Consider the following 19,298-nt stretch of genomic DNA (forward strand, 5'->3'; position numbering starts at 1 on the left):
GACGTCAAGGGTTATGGGGAGAAGGCAGGAGAATGGGATTAGGAGGCAGAGTTCAGCCATGATTGAATGGCGGAGTGGACCCGATGGGCCGAATGGCCTCATTCTGCTCCTATCACTTGTGAAGTTGTGAACTCACCAACGCAGTTGACTCCTGTGAAATCCAAGTTGTATCCCAGGGGGCACTCGCACCGGAAGGAACCATCCGTGTTAATGCAATGTCCGTTAACGCAGATCCCAGGGTTCTCCACGCACTCGTTCACATCTTAGAGAGACCAGGAAAGATGCGCATTAAAACAAACGATGCTTTTTAAAAAACCAATTATTTATTTATTTAAAAAAACATTTTCTTCTCTCTTATATCTTTATTCACTCTTTGGCCACGCTGGTAATCTAGGGGTCTTATCGTTTCACTTTTCACTTTTTCCCTCTCTTCTTCTTTACAAAATTCTTAAGGGGTTGGACAGGCTAGATGCAGGAAGATTGTTCCCGATGTTGGGGAAGTCCATAACCAGGGGTCACAGTTTAAGGATAAGGGGGAAATCTTTTAGGACCGAGATGAGGAAAACCTTTTTCACACAGAGAGTGGTGAATCTCTGGAATTCTCTCCCGCAGAAGGTAGTTGAGGCCACAGTTCATTGGCTATATTTAAGAGGGAGTTAGATGTGGCCCTTGTGGCTAAAGGGATCAGGGGGTATGGAGAGAAGGCAGGTACAGGATACTGAGTTGGATGATCAGCCATGATCATATTGAATGGGGGTGCAGGCTCGAAGGGCCGAATGGCCTACTCCTACAACCTGTTTTCTATGTTTCTATGTTTCTATGTTTCTCTCTTTTCTTTTTTCTCATTTTCAGGTTAAAAGGTTAAAATTGAAGCTGTACAATAACTGTATAATTTTACATGCCGAATGTTTCATTCTTGTACAATTGCTTCTAATAAAAATAATTAAACCCCCCCCCCCCCAAAAAACCCAAACGATGCAAGCACCACATTCACCGCTGCTTCCAAAATAATATTTCCCAGCTTTGAGGGAACAAACAAATCTGAGGAACACTGTAACCTCGAGCTCTGTAACTACCCTGTCCTTGCAGATACAAACTAGGGGGGAGTAGACAACTGGAGCCATGTGGGATGGTGGCGGCTTCAATGCAAGAGTTTGCAATCTCAGGAAAAATCTGACATTGTAAAACGATCATTACAGTAATGCGATGAGCAGATTACTACTTGTCCAATTAGCCAAAAGTTCCAAACACCACCATGTCTGGTTGTTTAAGAGCATTCTGAAATAAAATACCGGTATTAGATTACCGTAAGAAAAAAAAAAATTTACAATCGTAATAATTGTGGTGAGAAAGTTGGTCGGGTCATCTAGTTTCTACGATATAAATGAAGAGTTTGGCAGCAACTTCTGCAGTGCAGTTAACGTTGAAATCCTGAAGCTGCAGCCAAGGGTAGCAGGCCGAAGAGATCCTACAGATTATTTCAAGTGATCATCGATGACCAGTTTCCACACATTGAGTTTGAGAATTAAAGATGAGTCAGAATGCTATAATTCATTAATGACAGTGGCGAGAGAAATAAGATTCAGAAGCGATTATTGAGCAAAACTGTGGGCCTGTCCCACTTAGGCGATTTTTTTAGGCAACTACAGTCGCCACATGTTCGCCGGGAATAGTCTCCTCAGTTGCGCAAAAAGTCGTAGCGTCTTTCTAGTCGCCGCTAAATTTTCAACACGTTGAAACATTTTGGCGAGTGGGTTGACGCCAATGCGCGCAGCTTGACTTCTCCTGATGTAGGTGCTGTCGTAGGTTGTCGCCAGGATGACGTAGGTTGTCGCCGGTTTTTCAGCGACCGACTATGACAGTCACCGTCAGTTGCTTAAAAAAATCGCCAAGTGGGACAGGGCCGTAAGAGTGTGTTTCTGTAGCATTTACATTGAGGTAGAAATTGACACAAAGCGCTGAAGTAACTCGGCGGGTCAGGCCGCCTCTCTGGAGAAAAAAGTACAGTGACGTTTCGGGTCGGGACCCTTCTTCAGAATTTGAAGAAGACCTCCTCCTAACTCCTCAAGGTGGAAATAGTATCTGTCTTAATAAATCCACTTGAAGTCCTTCTACCATTCTATAGTTATAATTGGTCTTTTCACCGAGCAGAATGAACTTCCTAGATTTAAGGGCCTGTCCCACTTTCCCGAGTCCTCTGCCGAGTTGAAAGGACATTAAAAAAAAAAATCAAGATTTTTGTGATCTACGAACTCCTCCTCCTGACTATCTTTTTACTCGTGGACTTTTTTTGCCATACTGAAAAAAACGTCCCCACTTACCTGATGCCCCGAGTACCTACAGCTGGCATAACGAGCCGCTACGATATATCTACGGACTCCTACGGCCTCATACAGACTCGCTACGGACATTCTCCGAGTTTGAATCAAAGGGGAAAACTCGGGAGAATTCGTGAGTAACTCGGGAAAGTCGGATAGATAGATAGATAGATAGATAGATAGATATATTTGCCAACCTTCACGGGTGTCCCCAATGCCCGGGATGGCTCCGTGACCGTATGGGCACAGCTCCTGGAAAGCAACTGCAAAGGAAGAGTAGAATTATTAACTGCAGCAGAGCAGCAGCCTGTCCGAACATCACCAACATCAACGTGCAGCCGCACAAACTGGGGCACGAGGCAGAACCAGATGTATTTACCACTTGAAAGGAATTTTGGATTCACTTTGTTACTGAATTATTATCCACCTGTGTACAGTGTTCTTGCATTTGTATGCATTTGTGTATGAGGTGTGCGTGTGTGTGCGCGTGTGTGTGCGTGTGTGTGAGTGTGTGTGTGTGTGTGTGTGTGTGTGTGTGTGTATGTGTGTGAGTGTGAGTGTGTGTGTGTGTGTGATTGTGTGTGTGTGTGTGTGTGAGAGTGTGTGTGTGTGTGTGTGTGTGTGTGTGTGTGTGTGTGTGTGTGTGTGTGTGTGTGTGTGTGTGTGTGTGTGTGTGTGAGTGTGTGTATGTGTGTATATGTGTGTGTGTATATGTGTGTGTGTGTATATGTGTGTATTATCAGTAAATAATACGCTTTGATTATGAGTCGGAACATCAGCTGAACAGCAGGACACCGTTTCTTTGCAGACTGCTCAGAAATATTAGCAAGGGGAATATTTGTATCGTGTAAGAAGGAACTGCAGATGCTGTTTTAAACTGAAGAGACACAAAATGCTGGAGTAACTCAGCGGGACAGGCAGCATCTGTGGAGAGAAGGAATGGGTGACGTTTCGGGTCGAGACCCTTCTTCAGACCACTAGTCTGAATTGCATTATTTCCACAAGGTCAGATGGTCAGCAAATTCTACAGCCACTAAATGTAAATGTTTGGCGTGATAATGTGTTTGACGTTTAAACATATGCGTTTTGGGCACCACATGTGTGAGCGATCCCAGGAGTGAGTGGGTTATCATATGATGAGCATTTGACGGCACTGGGCCTGTATTCGCTGGAGTTTAGAAGGATGAGGGGGGGGACTTCATTGAAACTTACCGAATAGTGAAAGGCTTGGATAGAGTGGATGTGGAGAGGATGTTCCCACTGGTGATTCGACACAGTGCCAGTGTAATGAAAGAGTGCATTTACCAAACGTCCGCCACTCCCATATTGCAGTGAACAATAAAATGGCGGCTCACCTTCTTCCTGCTGAGGGCAGAGTTCACAGGGGTCACCCCAGCCCTCCCCGGGCATCTTACTGCAGCAGCAGCGGGCTTTGGTTGTGTTGAAGGCCTTGGGTACGGAACATTTGCCGTTGTCAAACCTGGTGAAGCAGAAGCTCTGCCTGGTATCTGAAAGGTCAGAATACAGTCAGCGCCAACACCCAGCAGAAATATAAACGTCACAAGTTCATAGAAACATAGAAAATAGGTGCAGGAGTAGGCCATTCTGCCCTTCGAGCCAGCACCGCCATTCAAAATGATCATGGCTGATCATCCAACTCAGTATCCTGTACCTGCCTTCTCTCCATACCCCCTGATCCCTTTAGCCACAAGGGCCACATCTAACTCCCTCTTAAATATAGCCAATGAACTGTGGCCTCAAATACCTTCTGTGGCAGAGAATTCCACAGATTCACCACTCTCTGTGTGAAATTTTTTTTTCTCTTCTCGGTCCCAAAGGATTTCCCCCTTATCCTTAAACTGTGACCCCTTGTCCTGGACTTCCCCAACATCGGGAACAATCTTCCTGCATCTAGCCTGTCCAACTCCTTAAGAATTTTGTAAGTTTCTATAAGATCCCCCCTCAATCTCCTAAATTCGAGCGAGTTCCACTGAGTGTGAACTCATGGCTGGGAGGTGGACTGATTGATCTTTCTAATTCAGCTCCTCAGAGCAGAGGTAATGCTGCATAAGCGGGTGGTGGTGTTCTTATTACCAGGATATTTGTCTGCACCTCAATGCATCACTTGAAATGGACTGTAGACAAAAAATGCTGGAGAAACCCAGCGGGTGAGGCAGCTTCTATGGAGAAAAGGAGTAGGCAACGTTTTGGGGTGCGGCCCTTCTTCAGACTGATGTCGGGGGGGAATTGTGGCTATGAACACTGCCCAGCCCATCGGGGGCTCTGACCTCCCCACCGTCGAAGGGATTTACCGGAGTCGCTGCCTCAAAAAGGAAAGGCAGCATCATCAGAGACCCCCACCACCCTGGAGAGAGATGAATGTGGGGGAGAGACAAGTGTGGGGGGGGGGAGAGAGACAAGTGTGGGGGAACAAGATGAGGGGGGGGGGGGAGATGAGTGGAGGGGGGGGGGAGAGATGAGTGCGGGGGAAGATAGATCAGTGTGGGGGGAGAGAGACATGTGTGGGGGGAGAGAGGCAAGTGTAGGGGAACAAGATGAGTGGGGGGGGTGGGGGGGGGGGAGAGATGATTGGAGGGGGGGGAGAGATGATTGGAGGGGGGGGAGAGATGATTGGAGGGGGGGGAGAGATGAGTGGAGGGGGGAGAGATGATTTGGAGGGGGGGAGAGATGAGTGGAGGGGGGGGGAGAGAGAGATGAGTGGGGAGGGAGGGGTGAGATGAGTGGAGGGGGGGGGGGAGAGAATGAGTGCCGGGGGAAGATAGATCAGTGTGGGGGGGAGAGGGACGTGTGCGGGGGGAGAGAGAGCGAGGTGCGGAGGGAGAGCAGGGGTTGGGGGAGAGTGGATCGGGAGGAGTACGGAGAATTGGAGGCAGAGAGGAGGAGTCTGGTGCTGAAACATTCAGGCAAGGAAAAAATTGTAAATTCTCTAAATCAGGTTGGATTTGGATCGACTGTCATCAGCTTAGGGTTTAATTGTAGACCCGTGTACATCGCGGGGGCAGGGCGATCATTGTCAGTGAGGGAGCAAGATGACTGAAGATTTTTCCAGCTGATCCATTTTCACAGTGTCTACCACTTCCTCCACTCGCAAACAATGTCTATGTTTCCCGACAATATGCAAAATGCATTTTAATGAATGCGGGCGTAGTAAACTTGGCAGGAGGAGTGGGTAGATACATACACACAGGGCGCTCTGTCCCCCCGCATTGTTTTATGTCCGAGCAGACAGGACATACAGGAAGCTTGGGGTCACACGCTCACTTACCGAAGCATCTCCTTCCGTTCTCGGAGAGTACGAAGCCGTGGGCGCAGTTGCACTGGAAGCTTCCAGGCGTGTTGGTGCAGAAACCAAACAGGCAGATGTTGGGGTCCTCCTCACACTCGTTAATGTCTGTGAATAAGTGAGCAGAGGTCACAACCACAGCAGGTCCGCAAGAACTGCAACCGAAGATCACTTTACAATCAAGCAGTCTAACCGGTCTGTCCCACTTAAGGGGCTGTCCCACTGTAAGAGTTCATTCAAGAGCTCTCCCGAGTTAAAAAAAAAATCAAACTCGTGGTAAGCACGTGGAATGTACGTAGCGGGTACGTCGGAGCTCGGGGACGTCTCTTAGCGGCTCGTAACGCTAACGGCAGGTACTCGGAAAACGCGGTAAGCCCGTGAAGATTTTTCAACATGTTGAAAAATGTCCACGAGAGCCCCGAGTACCTACGAGCGGCCATTACCGTAATTCTCCGAGTTCGAATTAGGGGAAACTTGGGAGAGCTCTTGAATTAGCTCGTACAGTGGGACAGCCCCATCAGGCGATTTTTTTGGGCGACGACAGGCGACTGCGGCAAAATTTTCAACGCGTTGAAATTTTTTTGGCGACAGTGGCGACAATGTTTGCTGTTGTAGGTTGTCGCCAGGTGAATTCCATTAAAATTAGTCCCTGGCAGTCGCCTAAGTGGGACAGCCCCATAACAATTTAGTCTAACTCAGCGGGACAGGCAGCATCTCTGGAGAGAAGGAACGGGTGACGTTTCGGATCGAGACCCTTCTTCAGTCTGATGGGGGGTCCCGACGTGAAACGTCACCCATTCCTTCTCTCCAGAGATGCTGCCAGTCCCGCTGAGTTACTCCAGCATTTTGTGTCTATCTTTGGTTTAAACCAGCATCTGCAGTTCCTTCCCAAACAATTTAATTTAGTTTATAGAGACACAGCGCGGAAACAGGCCCTTTGGCCCACCGAGTCTGCACCGACCAGCGATCCCCGCACACTAACACCACCCCACACACACTGAGGACAATTTACACTTATACCAAGCCAATGAACCTGCAAATCTGGACATCTCCTTCCATACTCCTCCCTCTCTCTCTCTCTCTCTCTCTCTCCCCAGCCCTCTCTCCACCACCTCTCTCCGATCTTGATTCTCTACAAAATTACTTTCTCCCGAGTCCTCTCTCACCATCAACTAACTCAGTAAATGTTTTTTTTAGATCTTTGGACACAGTGAATCAAACCGATTCAACTCACTTCTTTCTGGTGGCGACTCTGCCATAAATCAGGACCCTGTTTCAAAAGAGGCCTAGCTCCCACGAAGCTCAATTTCCCAGAAAGGTTGTCATAGAAACATAGAAACTAGGTGCAGGAGTAGGCCATTCAGCCCTTCGAGCCTGCACCGCCATTCAATACGATCATGGCTGATCGTCCAGAATCAGTGCCCCGTTCCTGCTTTCTCCCCATATCCCTTGATACCGTTAGCCCAAAGAGCTAAATCTAACTCTCTCTTGAATCCATCCAGCGAATTGGCCTCCACTGCCTTCCGTGGCAGAGAATTACACAGATTCACACAACTCTCTGGGGTGAAAAGGTTTTTCCTCATCTCAGTCCTAAACGGCCGACCCAGTATTCTTATACCATGAGTCCTTAACAACCCCATTTCGCAGAGAGAGAGCGCTGAGCCTCTCAGCCCCATTCTACAAACCCAGCCAGTGTCTGAAGACCATGCGTGAGAGGCAGGGTCAGATCCCAACAAGGTGTAGTCCAGTGAAACTCCACATCCACTGTCCAACCGAGTTTGGGTGAGTGAGAGGACACAGGAAGCGAGAACAAAAATGTTTTATCTTTTAAATTCAAATCGTTAATTTTACGTTTTGCTCAAGATTGAAATAAATCCAATCTTCTGCCGTCACCCAGTGGGGAGTAAAGTGTACCATTTTAATTTGTCAGCTTTGCATTCTTCAAGAAGAAAGTTACTGAATACTCTGCAGTGAACTCTGTAAGTGTAATTTCATTTACCAATGCAGTGGTCATTCTGGACCTCGTAGCCAGGCGGGCAGATGCATCGGAAAGAACCATCTAAGTTCTGGCAGGTCCCGGGGGCACAAGTGCCAGGGTAGCTGATGCATTCGTTGATATCTAAAGGCAGAGAGAGAGAGAGAAAGAGGGAAGAGATGAGACCAGAGCTAAAGACGCAGAAGACATATTAGAAGGCAAATATGCAACGCCGCTGCCTTTTTTGTCACACGTAAAAACATTGCAGAAGAATTAAAACGTTTCACTTCATTTCTCGTGTACCACACTTTTTTTGTTTAGTTAGTTTAGAGATACAGCGCGGAAACAGGCCCTTCGGCCCCACCGAGTCCGTGCCGACCAGCGATCGCCGCATACTAACACTATCCTATACACACACACACACACACACACACACACACACACACACACACACACACACACACACACACACACACACACACACACACACACACACACACACACACACACACACACACACACACACACACTAGGGACAATTTGCACTTTACAATTTCCACAGTTGACACTTACCCAAGCCAATTAACCTACAAACCTGCATGTCTTTGGATTGTGGGAGGAAACCGAAGATCTCTGAGAAAACCCACGCAGGTCACAGGGAGAACGTACAAACTCCGTACAGACAGCACCCGTAGTCGGGATCGAACCCGGGTCTCCGGCGCTGCATTCGCTGTAAGGCAGCAACTTTACCACTGCGCCACCGTGACTATGAGGTGGATATCCGTTCTGTTTTAGACACTGTGTTTACATCTCTGATGTTCTTTTGCCCATTCACTGGCCCCTCTCTATCGCCTCTTGACACATCCCTGCATCTTCGTTGCAGCCCGCACTCTCACCCAGTTTAGCATTGCCAGTTGAATACCGCGTAAAACCCAGCATGAGGTGACCAGCATATTAAAGATCGCCCACTCACCAACACAGTTCTTCCCATCGGGTGGTAGGTCATAGCCGTCCTGGCACAGGCATTGGAAGGATCCAATGCTGTTTATGCATTGTCCATTTCTACACACCTGGCCGATCAGAGTTGAGCACTCATCGATATCTAAATGGACAAAGTGCAATGTTATTAAGCAAATAACAGAGCAGCCAAGTTTAGTCTAGTACTCTAGTACCTGGAAATCGGCATTTTCCTGAGGAAATCAGTATTTTTACGCTGTGCCATTTTGCTGAAAAAAGTGTTTTTTTATGTGTGGTCATGCCCATGTAAGAGTACAAGAATGCATAACTTTGCTACCAATTGACATGTCTACTACGCACCTTACTTGACAGTACATTCATTGCCATCTCTTAGTATACTGCTGTTTGAACGGCTGCTTCCTGCTTTTAGCACCAGATGATGATGTAGAAGCGTATTTTGGAAGCCTCCCTCTTCCTCCCTCCCTCTCCCTCCCTCCTCTCTTTCCCTCCCTCTCCCTCCCTCCTTCCTCTCTTTTATCCCTCTCCCTCCCATCCTCCTCTCTCTCTTTCTTCCTCCCTCTCTCCTTCCTTTTTTTAATCTCCCTCCCTCTCTTATTCCCTCCCACTCCCTCTCTCCTTCTCCCTCCCCTAACAGTCTGTGACCCACACCGCTGTAGCCGTAGCGATATGTGTAAAGACAATAGCGCTCCAGCCGGGAGCGTTATTTTTAGAACGCATAGCGCTGTTCGTTCAAATTCCCACGTGTTAAACTGACAGCGCTGTTTAAACCTGGAGCGGGACAGGCAGATTAAAGCTTCCAGATCTTGAAATTTAATATACAAATAGATTTGCTCTGCTATAATTTTTAGAGGTACAGTATGACTGTTTATATCCTTGCATTTAAGTAGCAAGATGAAACAGGAAGTCGGGCTGATCTTTACAAAATCCGTATTTTACAAAGCAAATCGGTACATCCGTATCCTGATCGCATTTCCGTACAAAATACGGAAAATCCGTACTACGTGGCTGCTCTGAAATAATGTGATTAGCAGCAAATCTACAAATGGCTACAATTCACGGGCATTTTGGAGTCTAAGCCCTTGTTTAGTTTAGTGATGCAGGGTGGAAACAGGCCCTTCGGCCCAATGAGTCCGCGCTGACCAGCGATCCCCGCACATTAAAGCTGTCCTACACACACTAGGGACAAGTTTACATTTATACCAGGCAAATTAGCCAACAAAGGCCTTATTCTGCTCCTATCACATGAGCTTACGAACAATCAGTTCATCTGGAATTCTTTATAGGATATGTTTGTAAATATAATATATCTATAACCACCAAATTTTGTAACCGCCATAAATGTAAACTCTCGTGTCCAGAGAGTGAGGAAGTATGAAAAACAAATCCATTAATTACAGTGGGGAATGCAGGGATTTGGCAGACATGGCACTAATTATACTGGATATGTGGCAGTAATTATAGAGGGTGGGATTTCTCATCCGAACCATCGGGAGTTGCTGTGTGAAAATTGTCTCTTATTGTCCCTCGAACGGCCCACAGCAAATATCAAAGTGATGGTGGTTTGTATTTTGGATTGTAATTTAAACCGAACAATATATTCCTAGTGGACAAAATTGCTGGAGAAACTCAGCGGGTAAGGCAGCGTCTATGGAGCGAAGGAAATAGGCAACGTTTCGGGCCGAAACCCTTCTTCAGACTCTAGTGATACTTGTACACAAATGTATTTCACTGTACCTCGGTACATGTGACAAATGAACGACCATACTAAGTACCGTGCCATGTTTAATATGCAGTGGCGTTATCTTGATGCTATTTTTCTTACCCATGCAGTCATTGTTGTGCGTGAGGTCGAATCCAGGGAAGCAGAGGCAGTTGTAGGAGCCCACCGTGTTCTTGCAGGTCCCGTTCCCACAGGGCTGCCGATCGCACTCATCGATATCTAGGGCACAGCACACAACTAGATCACAGCCGCCGATACTTACAACACGCATACCAAGCAACACACTCCGGTTTCCAATGTTTGCATTACAGCAAAAGTGGATTCGCATCTTAAGGGCCTGTCCTTGGCACGCAAATTAGGCGACCTCGTGGTCGCGTTGAGGCGCGACGGTCCCGCACGGCTTCATTCGCCCGCACAGCTACAAAAATATCAGAGCCCCGCGCGATATCGCGCACAACCACATACCCCTCCGCGTTTCTCAGTGGGACCGGCCCTGCGCGGCCATACGATGCCCGTGCGTCTCAGCGCGACACGAGGTGCCAAGGACACCTAAGTGGGACAGGCCCTTTACTCTCAAGTCTAGGTATCCGGTTGGGGCATTTTCTTTTTAATTTAAAAAAAAAATTTTTTTTAATATAAATTTATTCAATTATTAAAAAAATAATATTACACTACAATAAAACAAGCCAGAACCCACCACCATAATACAATACAAACATGTAACAAACTACTATACAACTATGATACAATCCTTATTGAGGATACATTCAACACCCTGCGGAGCCCAGCGGTCCCGGAACTCCCTCAGGGTGCCCGCAGACAGGGCGTATTCCCTTTCTAATCCCACCCGGGCACGGACGTAACCCCGGAAAAGGGGCGGGTGGGCAGCTGGCTCGGGTAGAGCCCTCCACCGTCTGGCGCCGTGACTCGCGGATTGCCAGCTTGGCCAGGCCCAGGAGCAACCCAACCAGGACATCTTCAGCCCTACCCTCTCCCCTTCGCACAGGGTGTCCAAAGATGAGGATGGTGGGTGAAAAATGCAGCCAGAAGGCAAGGAGCAGCCCCTTTAGATATTCAAACAGTGGCTGCAGCCTCACGCACTCCATGTACACGTGGTACACAGACTCTTCCAGCCCACAAAAGTGGCAGGCGGCTGGCGAGTCTGTGAACCGCGAGAGAAACAGGTTGCAGGGAACACCTCGGTGCAATACCCTCCACCCCAGGTCCCCAATGTAGAGGGGGGAGAATCCCTGCGTAGAGGGACCTACCCATACACATCGTCAGGTCTGCTGTGGCTTTGAATCCATTGTGGCACAGGCAGCGGTAACTTCCCTCCGTGTCGATACATTCTCCGTGGCTGCAGGCGTTCGGGATCTCCTGGCATTCGTTACGATCTGTTAGAAAAAAAGTGACGGAGATCAGATTTGCAGCACTGTCCACGGAATATTCGTTCAGTCCGCCTGGACCTACCCGATCTCCCGGTTGCCAAACACTTTAATTCCCCTTCCCATCCCCACACTGACCTTTCTGTCCTAGGCCTCCTCCATTGTCAGACTAAAGGGCCTGTCCCACTTTCACGAGGTAATTCACCAATTCTCCCGGGTTTTCCCCTTGATTCAAACCCGCAGAATGTTCGTAACGAGTCCGTAGGAGTCCGTAGATATATCGTAGCGGCTCGTTATGCCAGCCGTAGGTAATCGTAAGGTAAGTCGGGACGTTTTTTCCAGCCCGATTAAAAAATGTCATCGGGTAAAAAAAAGGTCGGGATGAAAGAAATTGCTACTTTTTACTCGTAAGGAGGGCATCGAAATAGTCGTGGGAATTCGTAGACATATTCGTAGGAGTTCGTGAACATAGTCGTGGAAGGTCGTAGGAGTTTGTAGATTGCCACCATCTTGTTTTTTATTTTAGGTCCTTTTAAACTCGGCAGAGGTTTTGAATTAAGTCGTGAAAGTGGGACAGGCCCTTGAAGATAAACGCCAATTGGAGGAACAGCATCTCATATTTCGCTTGGGCAGCTTACAGCCCAGTGGTATGAACATTGACTTCTCCAATTTCAGGTAGTCCCTACACCGAATAGTCATGTCTGTTTACGCCTTCCATAGGACGCTGACAATGTGCCGAGCACTCAGGGTCATGATAATGGGTCTTGCCTGCAACACCCAGTGGACAAGGGGTCCTGGACACATCAGCCATGAGTGAGGGGGTCCTAGCAGAGGTCCACACTAAACTATCATGGGGTAGCGAGATAATGCACACAACATCCACAGAAGGCTGTGGAGGCCAAGTCAATGGATAAGATTCTTGATTAGTACGGGTGTCAGGGGTTGTGCGGAGAAGGCAGGAGAATGGGGTTAGGAGGGAGAGATAGATCAGCTATGATTGAATGGCGGAGTAGACTTGATGGGCTGAATGGCCTAATTCTGCTCCTATCACTTATGACCTTATGACCCCCAGTGTACGAAGGGGTCCCACACGTACCACCCCAGGGGGCAGGGGGTCCCGTGTACAGATTGTACTGGGGACAGATTCCTGTATACACGGCCCTTCAGACAGGAAACTGTGCACACAGACTTACACTGGCGGCCAGCCAGCAGCTCCGGGCAATGTATTGATGTCGCAGCACTCTGGAGCATGACATGAGAGTCAACATTGTCGATCTTGTTGCTTATACACCAGAGAGGGTCGCAGCTTACAACCAACATAAATCCTCCCCACACTTGAACTGCCTTAGCAACCTCCACGGGGACCATTATGGGACTCTACTTGCATTGAATCATCACTGGCTGGTGTGCATGCCTTGTTCTGTGACAAATTAACAGGAATGTCGGCACATTAATCGCGGCCCGACTATCTCCTGGTCAATTAGAGAATGGAGCGGCTGGGCTTGTACACTCTGGAGTTTAGAAGGATGAGAGGGGATCTCATTGAAACATATAAAATTGTTAAGGGTTTGGACATGCTAGAGGCAGGAAACATGATCCCGATGTTGGGGAGTCCAGAACCAGGGGCCACAGTTTAAGAATAAGGAGTAAGCCATTTAGAACGGGGACGAGGAAACACTTTTTCTCACAGAGAGTGGTGAGTCTGTGGAATTCTCTGCCTCAGAGGGCGGTGGAGGCAGGTTCTCTGGATGCTTTCAAGAGAGAGCTAGATAGGGGTCTTAAAAATAGCGGAGTCAGGGGATATGGGGAGAAGGCAGGAACGGGGGGGGGTACTGATTGGGGACGATCAGCCATGATCACATTGAATGGCGGTGCTGGCTCGAAGGGCCAAATGGTCACAGAGTGGTGAGTCTGTGGAATTGTCTGCCTCAGAGGCCTAATTCTGCTCCTATCACATATGACCTTATGACTGAAACATAGAGGGATGGTAGAAAAGAAAAGTTGTAACCAACTACAACAGCAATGGTTTGTGCATTTGGGACTGGAGTGTATTAAAATTAAATTGATCGTTTTGGATGAGCTTCTCATTATTTGTTGTGTCTATGTATGTATGATGCTCTTCTTCACTTCACTTCAACAGTCAACACTGCAACCCCCTCGCTCTCCAGGTCACAGCTGCGGACAAGTGGACCCTGCATCCTGACTCTACTCACCCACGCACGCTCCACTAGGTGAGAGTTTAAACCCTGGGGAGCATTCGCAGCGGTAGCTGCCGGGGATGTTGATGCAGTCTGCGTTCCTCTGGCACAGGTTATCGCCGTTGGTACACTCGTCGATATCTGTCCCAAAACAACAGGGCGACATTATTCATCACGGAGATTGGCGGCATCAGTGCGTGGCTGGCGGCCCGAGCGAGGTGACGGCTTACCTTCACAGATGAGGAACACGTTGTTGTAGCTGAATCCCATCGGACATTCGCAGCGGAAGTTCCCAATCTGGTTAATGCACACGCCGTTCGCACAAATGCCAGGGATTTCCCGACACTCATCAATATCTGCGCACGGAACAGAACAGAACAGACAGCGGTCAACCCCGGCAAACATTCCCGGTGGTGCTCAAATACATTCCCTTCCGTTTAGCTTCTGGTCACGTGCTCCGAGGTACAGTGAAGAGCGTTCAGTTTTGTTTTGTTTAGAGGCACAGTGCGGGAACAGGCACTTCGGTCCTCCGAGTCCGCACCGACCAGCGATCCCCGCACATTAACACTATCCTACACGCGCCAGGGACAATTTACATTTATACCAAGCCAATTGCCCTGCAAACCTGTACGTCTTTCGAGCGCGGAAGGAACCCGAAGAACTCGGAGAAAACCTGCTCGGTCACGGGGAGAATGTACAAACTCCGTACAGACAGCACCCGTAGTCTGGGTGGAACCCAGGTCTCTGGCGCCGTGAGCACTGACAGTCAGCAACTCTACCGCTGCGCCACCATGGCCGCCATTGCGTGCTAACCACCCCAGCGGGAAGACATGGTTACAATCGAGCCATTTACAGATACATGATAAGGGAATAGCGTTTAGTGTAGGGTAAAGCCAGTAAAAGCCCGATCGGAGGTTAAGAAGATCATAGTTAAAATAAGGAATGTTGCTGCAGGAGTAGAGATTTAAGAGTGTGGAGGGATTGTAATATGTGATTGTGGACCTGCTTCTGTGGCCAGGCAAGCAAATAGCCGCCTGTGTTGGGCACCATCTTGTTCTCATCTGCAATATTGCTGCCCCAAGACCCCAAGGCAGAGATAGACAACAAACTGGACGTGGAGCTGTCCAATGGGCAACCTTTTAATTGTTGTTAAGGTTCCCGAAAGTTAATTGAAGTTAAAACATTTCACTTCATGTGAAAGAACAATTTTCATTACCATCAGTTTCACCAGTTCATGCTCAAACATGGGTTTGGCAAAGAGAATAATTGATGAGGCTTGTCTAAGCAGAGAGTGGCCAGGGAAAACTAGTTTATTCTTCCATAGATCTCTCTCTGCATTAAGATTTCTTGCCCAATCTTCAGGAGTGTTTTTGTTGACTCTAGTTGGCTGGCTGGATGGAGCGCTGGGGATAATTTGAACTTCAATGCAAAGGGCGTTGCATCAGTATTTCAATTGAATTTACATTGAAGGCTGAGGGATTCACCACCCGGCTGCAGATAGTAAAATCCAGGTCTGAATGGCTTCATAAATATCTGACACACACTGTCTTTTTCTCACAGACATTGGCTCAAGTCCCAGAACTGATGTGGAAGAAGGAACTGCAGATGCTGGTTTAATAGGCACAACATGCTGGAGTAACTCAGCGGGACCGGCAGCATCTCTGGAGAGAAGGAATGGGTGACGTTTCGGGTCGAGACCCTTCTTCAGACTGAGATTCACGGGAAAGGAGAAACGAGAGATATAGACGGTGATGTAGAGAGATATGGAACAAAGGAATGAAAGATACGCAAACAAGTAATGATGATAAAGGAAACAGGCCATTGTTAGCTGATTGCTAGGTGAGAACGAGAAGCCGGTGCGACTTGGGTGGGGGTGGGATGAAGAGCGAGGGAATCCAGGGTTTATAAGCCGCCCAAGCAAAATATAAGATGCTGTTCCTCCAATTTGCATTTGGCCTGACTCTGACAACGGCTTGTATTCACTAGCATTTAGAAGATTGAGGGGGGATCTTATAGAAACTTACAAAATTCCTAAGGGTAGATGCAGGAAGATTGTTCCCGATGTTGGGGAAGTCCAGAACAAGGGGTCACAGTTTAAGGATAAAGGGAAAATCTTTTAGGACTGAGATGAGAAAAACATTTTTCACACAGAGAGTGGTGAATCTCCGGAATTCTCTGCCACAGAAGGTAGTTGAGGCCAGTTCATTGGCTATATTTAAGAGGGAGTTAGATGTGGCCCTTGTGGCTAAAGGGATCAGGGGGTATGGAGAGAAGGCAGGTACAGGATACTGAGTTGGATGGTCAGCCATAATCATATTGAATGGCGGTGCAGGCTCGAAGGGCCGAATGGCCTACTCCTGCACCTATTTTCTATGGTTCTAATGGAGGAGGCCCAGGACAGAAAGGTCTGTGTGGGAATGGGAAGGGGAACCGGGAGATCGGGTAGGACCAGGCAGACTGAGCGAAGGGGTTCAGCGAAACGATCGCCCAGTCCATGTTTGGTCTCGCCGATGTATAAGAGTCCACACCGTGTACAACGGATGGTCCAGGCCTGAAGACCGCACTGCAACAGCTTGGTAGAGTGACGCAGGATTGTAATGTCTCCTTGTGTGTCACGATTACTGCAAAGAACGTATAGGGTTGACCAAGCTTTGACTGCACTGCAGCAACTAACGCTTAAAATTCTCCAGGGGAAACTCAGCGGGTGCAGCAGCATTTATGGAGCGAAGGAAATAGGCAACGTTTCGGGCCGAAACCCAAAGGAAATAGGCAACGTTTCGGGCCGAAACCCAAAGGAAATAGGCAACGTTTCGGGCCGAAACCCAAAGGAAATAGGCAACGTTTCGGGCCGAAACCCAAAGGAAATAGGCAACGTTTTGGGTCGAAACCCAAAGGGTTTCGTCCCGAAACGTTGCCTATTTCCTTCGCTCCATAGATGCTGCTGCACCCGCTGAGTTTCTCCAGCACTTTTGTCTACCTTCGATTTCCCAGCATCTGCAGTTCCTTCTTAAACACATAAAATTCTCTTTAAACTTCCAGCACAGTTTCTTCGAGCTTCAGTAGTGCGATGCTAAATTAGTCATGGTGTCAGTCTGAAATTTTCATGACCCCCCCCCCCCCCGCCTCCCCAGTTACTGTAGAGAGCGGCCGACACTTACCGACGGGCTTGCCTGTGTGAATGTCAATGATGAAGCCTGGGGCCTGGTTCCCACACAGGAGCTGGTATTGAGCTGCAAGAGAATGTTTACGATCATTTATCCATATAACCATATAACAATTACAGCACGGAAACAGGCCATCTCGGCCCTTCTAGTCCGTGCCGAACACGTATTCTCCCCTAGTCCCATCTACCTGCACTCAGACCATAACCCTCCATTCCTTTCCCGTCCATATACCTATCCAATTTATTTTTAAATGATAAAATCGAACCTGCCTCCACCACTTCCACTGGAAGCTCATTCCACACAGCCACCACTCTCTGAGTAAAGAAGTTCCCCCTCAGGTTACCCCTAAACTTCTGTCCCTTAATTCTCAAGTCATGTCCTCTTGTTTGAATCTTCCCTACTCTCAATGGGAAAAGCTTATCCATGTCAACTCTGTCTATCCCTCTCATCATTTTAAAGCCCTCTATCAAGTCCCCCCTTAACCTTCTGCGCTCCAAAGAATAAAGACCTAACTTGTTCAACCTTTCTCTGTAACTTAGTTGCTGAAACCTGGGCAACATTCTAGTAAATCTCCTCTGTACTCTCTCTATTTATTTATTTTTTTCCCGCAGGCATCGTTAACACACAGTCACTATCGTGCTGTTAATCCAACCCATGAACAGTCATAACATTGTATTTATTATATTAAATTCCTTTATTGTCATTCAGACTTTTCAGTCTGAACGAGACAACGTAGAATAAAAAAACAAAACACACACTTAACACAGATTTAACATCCACCACAGTGAGTCTACCAGGCACCTCCTCACTGTGATGGAAGGCAAAAGTCTTAAAGTCCTTGTCTCCATGCCTCCATCCCCACCCACACCACCGTCCCCACCCACAGCATTAACCATCTTCCCACTTCCTCCCCCACCACTCTGTCCCCACCCCCCCACACCACTCTGTCCCCACCCCCCCCACACCACTCTGTCCCCAACCCCCCCCACACCACTATCCATGCCCCCCCCAGACCCCTCTGTCCCCACCCCCCCCCACCCACAACTCTGTCCCCCCCCCCCCCACTCTGTCCCACCCCCCCCCCCCCACTCTGTCCCACCCCCCCCCCACTCTGTCCCCACCCCCCCCGCACTCCCCCCCCCGCCCCACCCACCCCCCACCTCTTTCCCCACCCCCCCCACCCCCCTCTGTCCCACCCCCCCACACCACTCTGTCCCACCACCGCCACCCACTCTGTCCCCACCCCCCCCCCACTCTGTCCCCCCCCCCCCACACCACTCTGTCCCCACCCCCCCACACCACTGTCTACCCCCCCCACCACTCTGTCCCCACCCCCCCCCCCCCACACCAATGTCCATGCCCCCCCCAGACCACTCTGTCCCACCCCCCCACACCACTCTGTCCCCACCCACACCATCAACCATTACCACCCACACCACTGTCTATTAGCGCTCAAGGCAGTGTCCAGTTCCCGCCACCCTGGCCACTGTCCAGCATACACAACCTGTCCCCATTGCTGGCCGCAGCAGTGAGCACCAGTGTCCACACCACACTTACCACCACTGCCCATCAGTAAACACAGCGGTATCCAAGACCATGCTGCAGCTTGCAATAAAAACCAACACACACGGTACATTTCCCCCCCTCGTTTCCCACTCAGGACCTGCCTCTGACCCGGGACTCACATGTGGCCGGCGTTGGGCAGGGTTCGCACGGCTTGTTCCAGCCTTTGCCCACGTTGTACGAGCAGCAGCACATCTTCTTGGTCATGTTGAACGACAGCTCGTTCTCGCACGTGTCGTTGAAGTTACGGTAGCAGACGCTCTTCCTCATATCTGGTACACAATTCACAACAGAGGGAGGTATTTCACACCAGCCCGGCAAATGTACAACTCAATAGTCCTCAACCTGTAACTGTGAGCTGAGCACAGCTGATGAGCTACCCCGATGCACAGCAGACCAGACTGGACTCGTACTTCTTCCCGCTCCTTCACCCGCCATCCTCATCTTTGGATGAGGAGTTGTTCCTCCAATTTGCGCTGGGCCTCACTCTGACAGTGGAGGAGGCCCAGGACAGAAAGGTCAGTGTGGGAATGGGAAGGGGGAGGGTTAAAGTGTTTCGCAACCGGGGGTATCAGGTAGGTTTAAGAATAAGGGGTAAGCCATTTAGAACTGAGACGAGGAAACACTTTTTCTCACAGAGAGTGGTGAGTCTGTGGAATTCTCTGCCTCAAAGGCCGGTGGAGGCTGGTTCTC

At 48.8% G+C, this 19,298-nt stretch overlaps 1 protein-coding gene across 5 annotated transcripts in view; it reads right to left on the bottom strand.

Annotated features, from left to right (window-relative positions):
* fbn3 (fibrillin 3) overlaps positions 1–19,298 on the bottom strand; it is a 201,924-nt gene that overhangs the window by 26,580 nt on the left and 156,046 nt on the right. For all 5 annotated transcript variants that reach the window (XM_033047129.1, XM_033047128.1, XM_033047130.1 and 2 more), the window contains 12 exons: positions 18,728–18,877; positions 17,037–17,108; positions 14,109–14,234; positions 13,894–14,019; positions 11,564–11,689; positions 10,398–10,514; positions 8,571–8,699; positions 7,622–7,741; positions 5,605–5,730; positions 3,674–3,826; positions 2,516–2,581; positions 137–262 (listed from right to left, as the gene is read on the bottom strand). In XM_033047129.1, coding sequence (XP_032903020.1) covers positions 137–262; positions 2,516–2,581; positions 3,674–3,826; positions 5,605–5,730; positions 7,622–7,741; positions 8,571–8,699; positions 10,398–10,514; positions 11,564–11,689; positions 13,894–14,019; positions 14,109–14,234; positions 17,037–17,108; positions 18,728–18,877 — 1,437 coding nt within the window. The remainder of the gene's footprint in view (positions 1–136; positions 263–2,515; positions 2,582–3,673; positions 3,827–5,604; positions 5,731–7,621; positions 7,742–8,570; positions 8,700–10,397; positions 10,515–11,563; positions 11,690–13,893; positions 14,020–14,108; positions 14,235–17,036; positions 17,109–18,727; positions 18,878–19,298) is intronic.

The sequence above is a fragment of the Amblyraja radiata genome, chromosome 29 (assembly GCF_010909765.2).
Source record: "Amblyraja radiata isolate CabotCenter1 chromosome 29, sAmbRad1.1.pri, whole genome shotgun sequence".
Taxonomy (NCBI): domain Eukaryota; kingdom Metazoa; phylum Chordata; class Chondrichthyes; order Rajiformes; family Rajidae; genus Amblyraja; species Amblyraja radiata.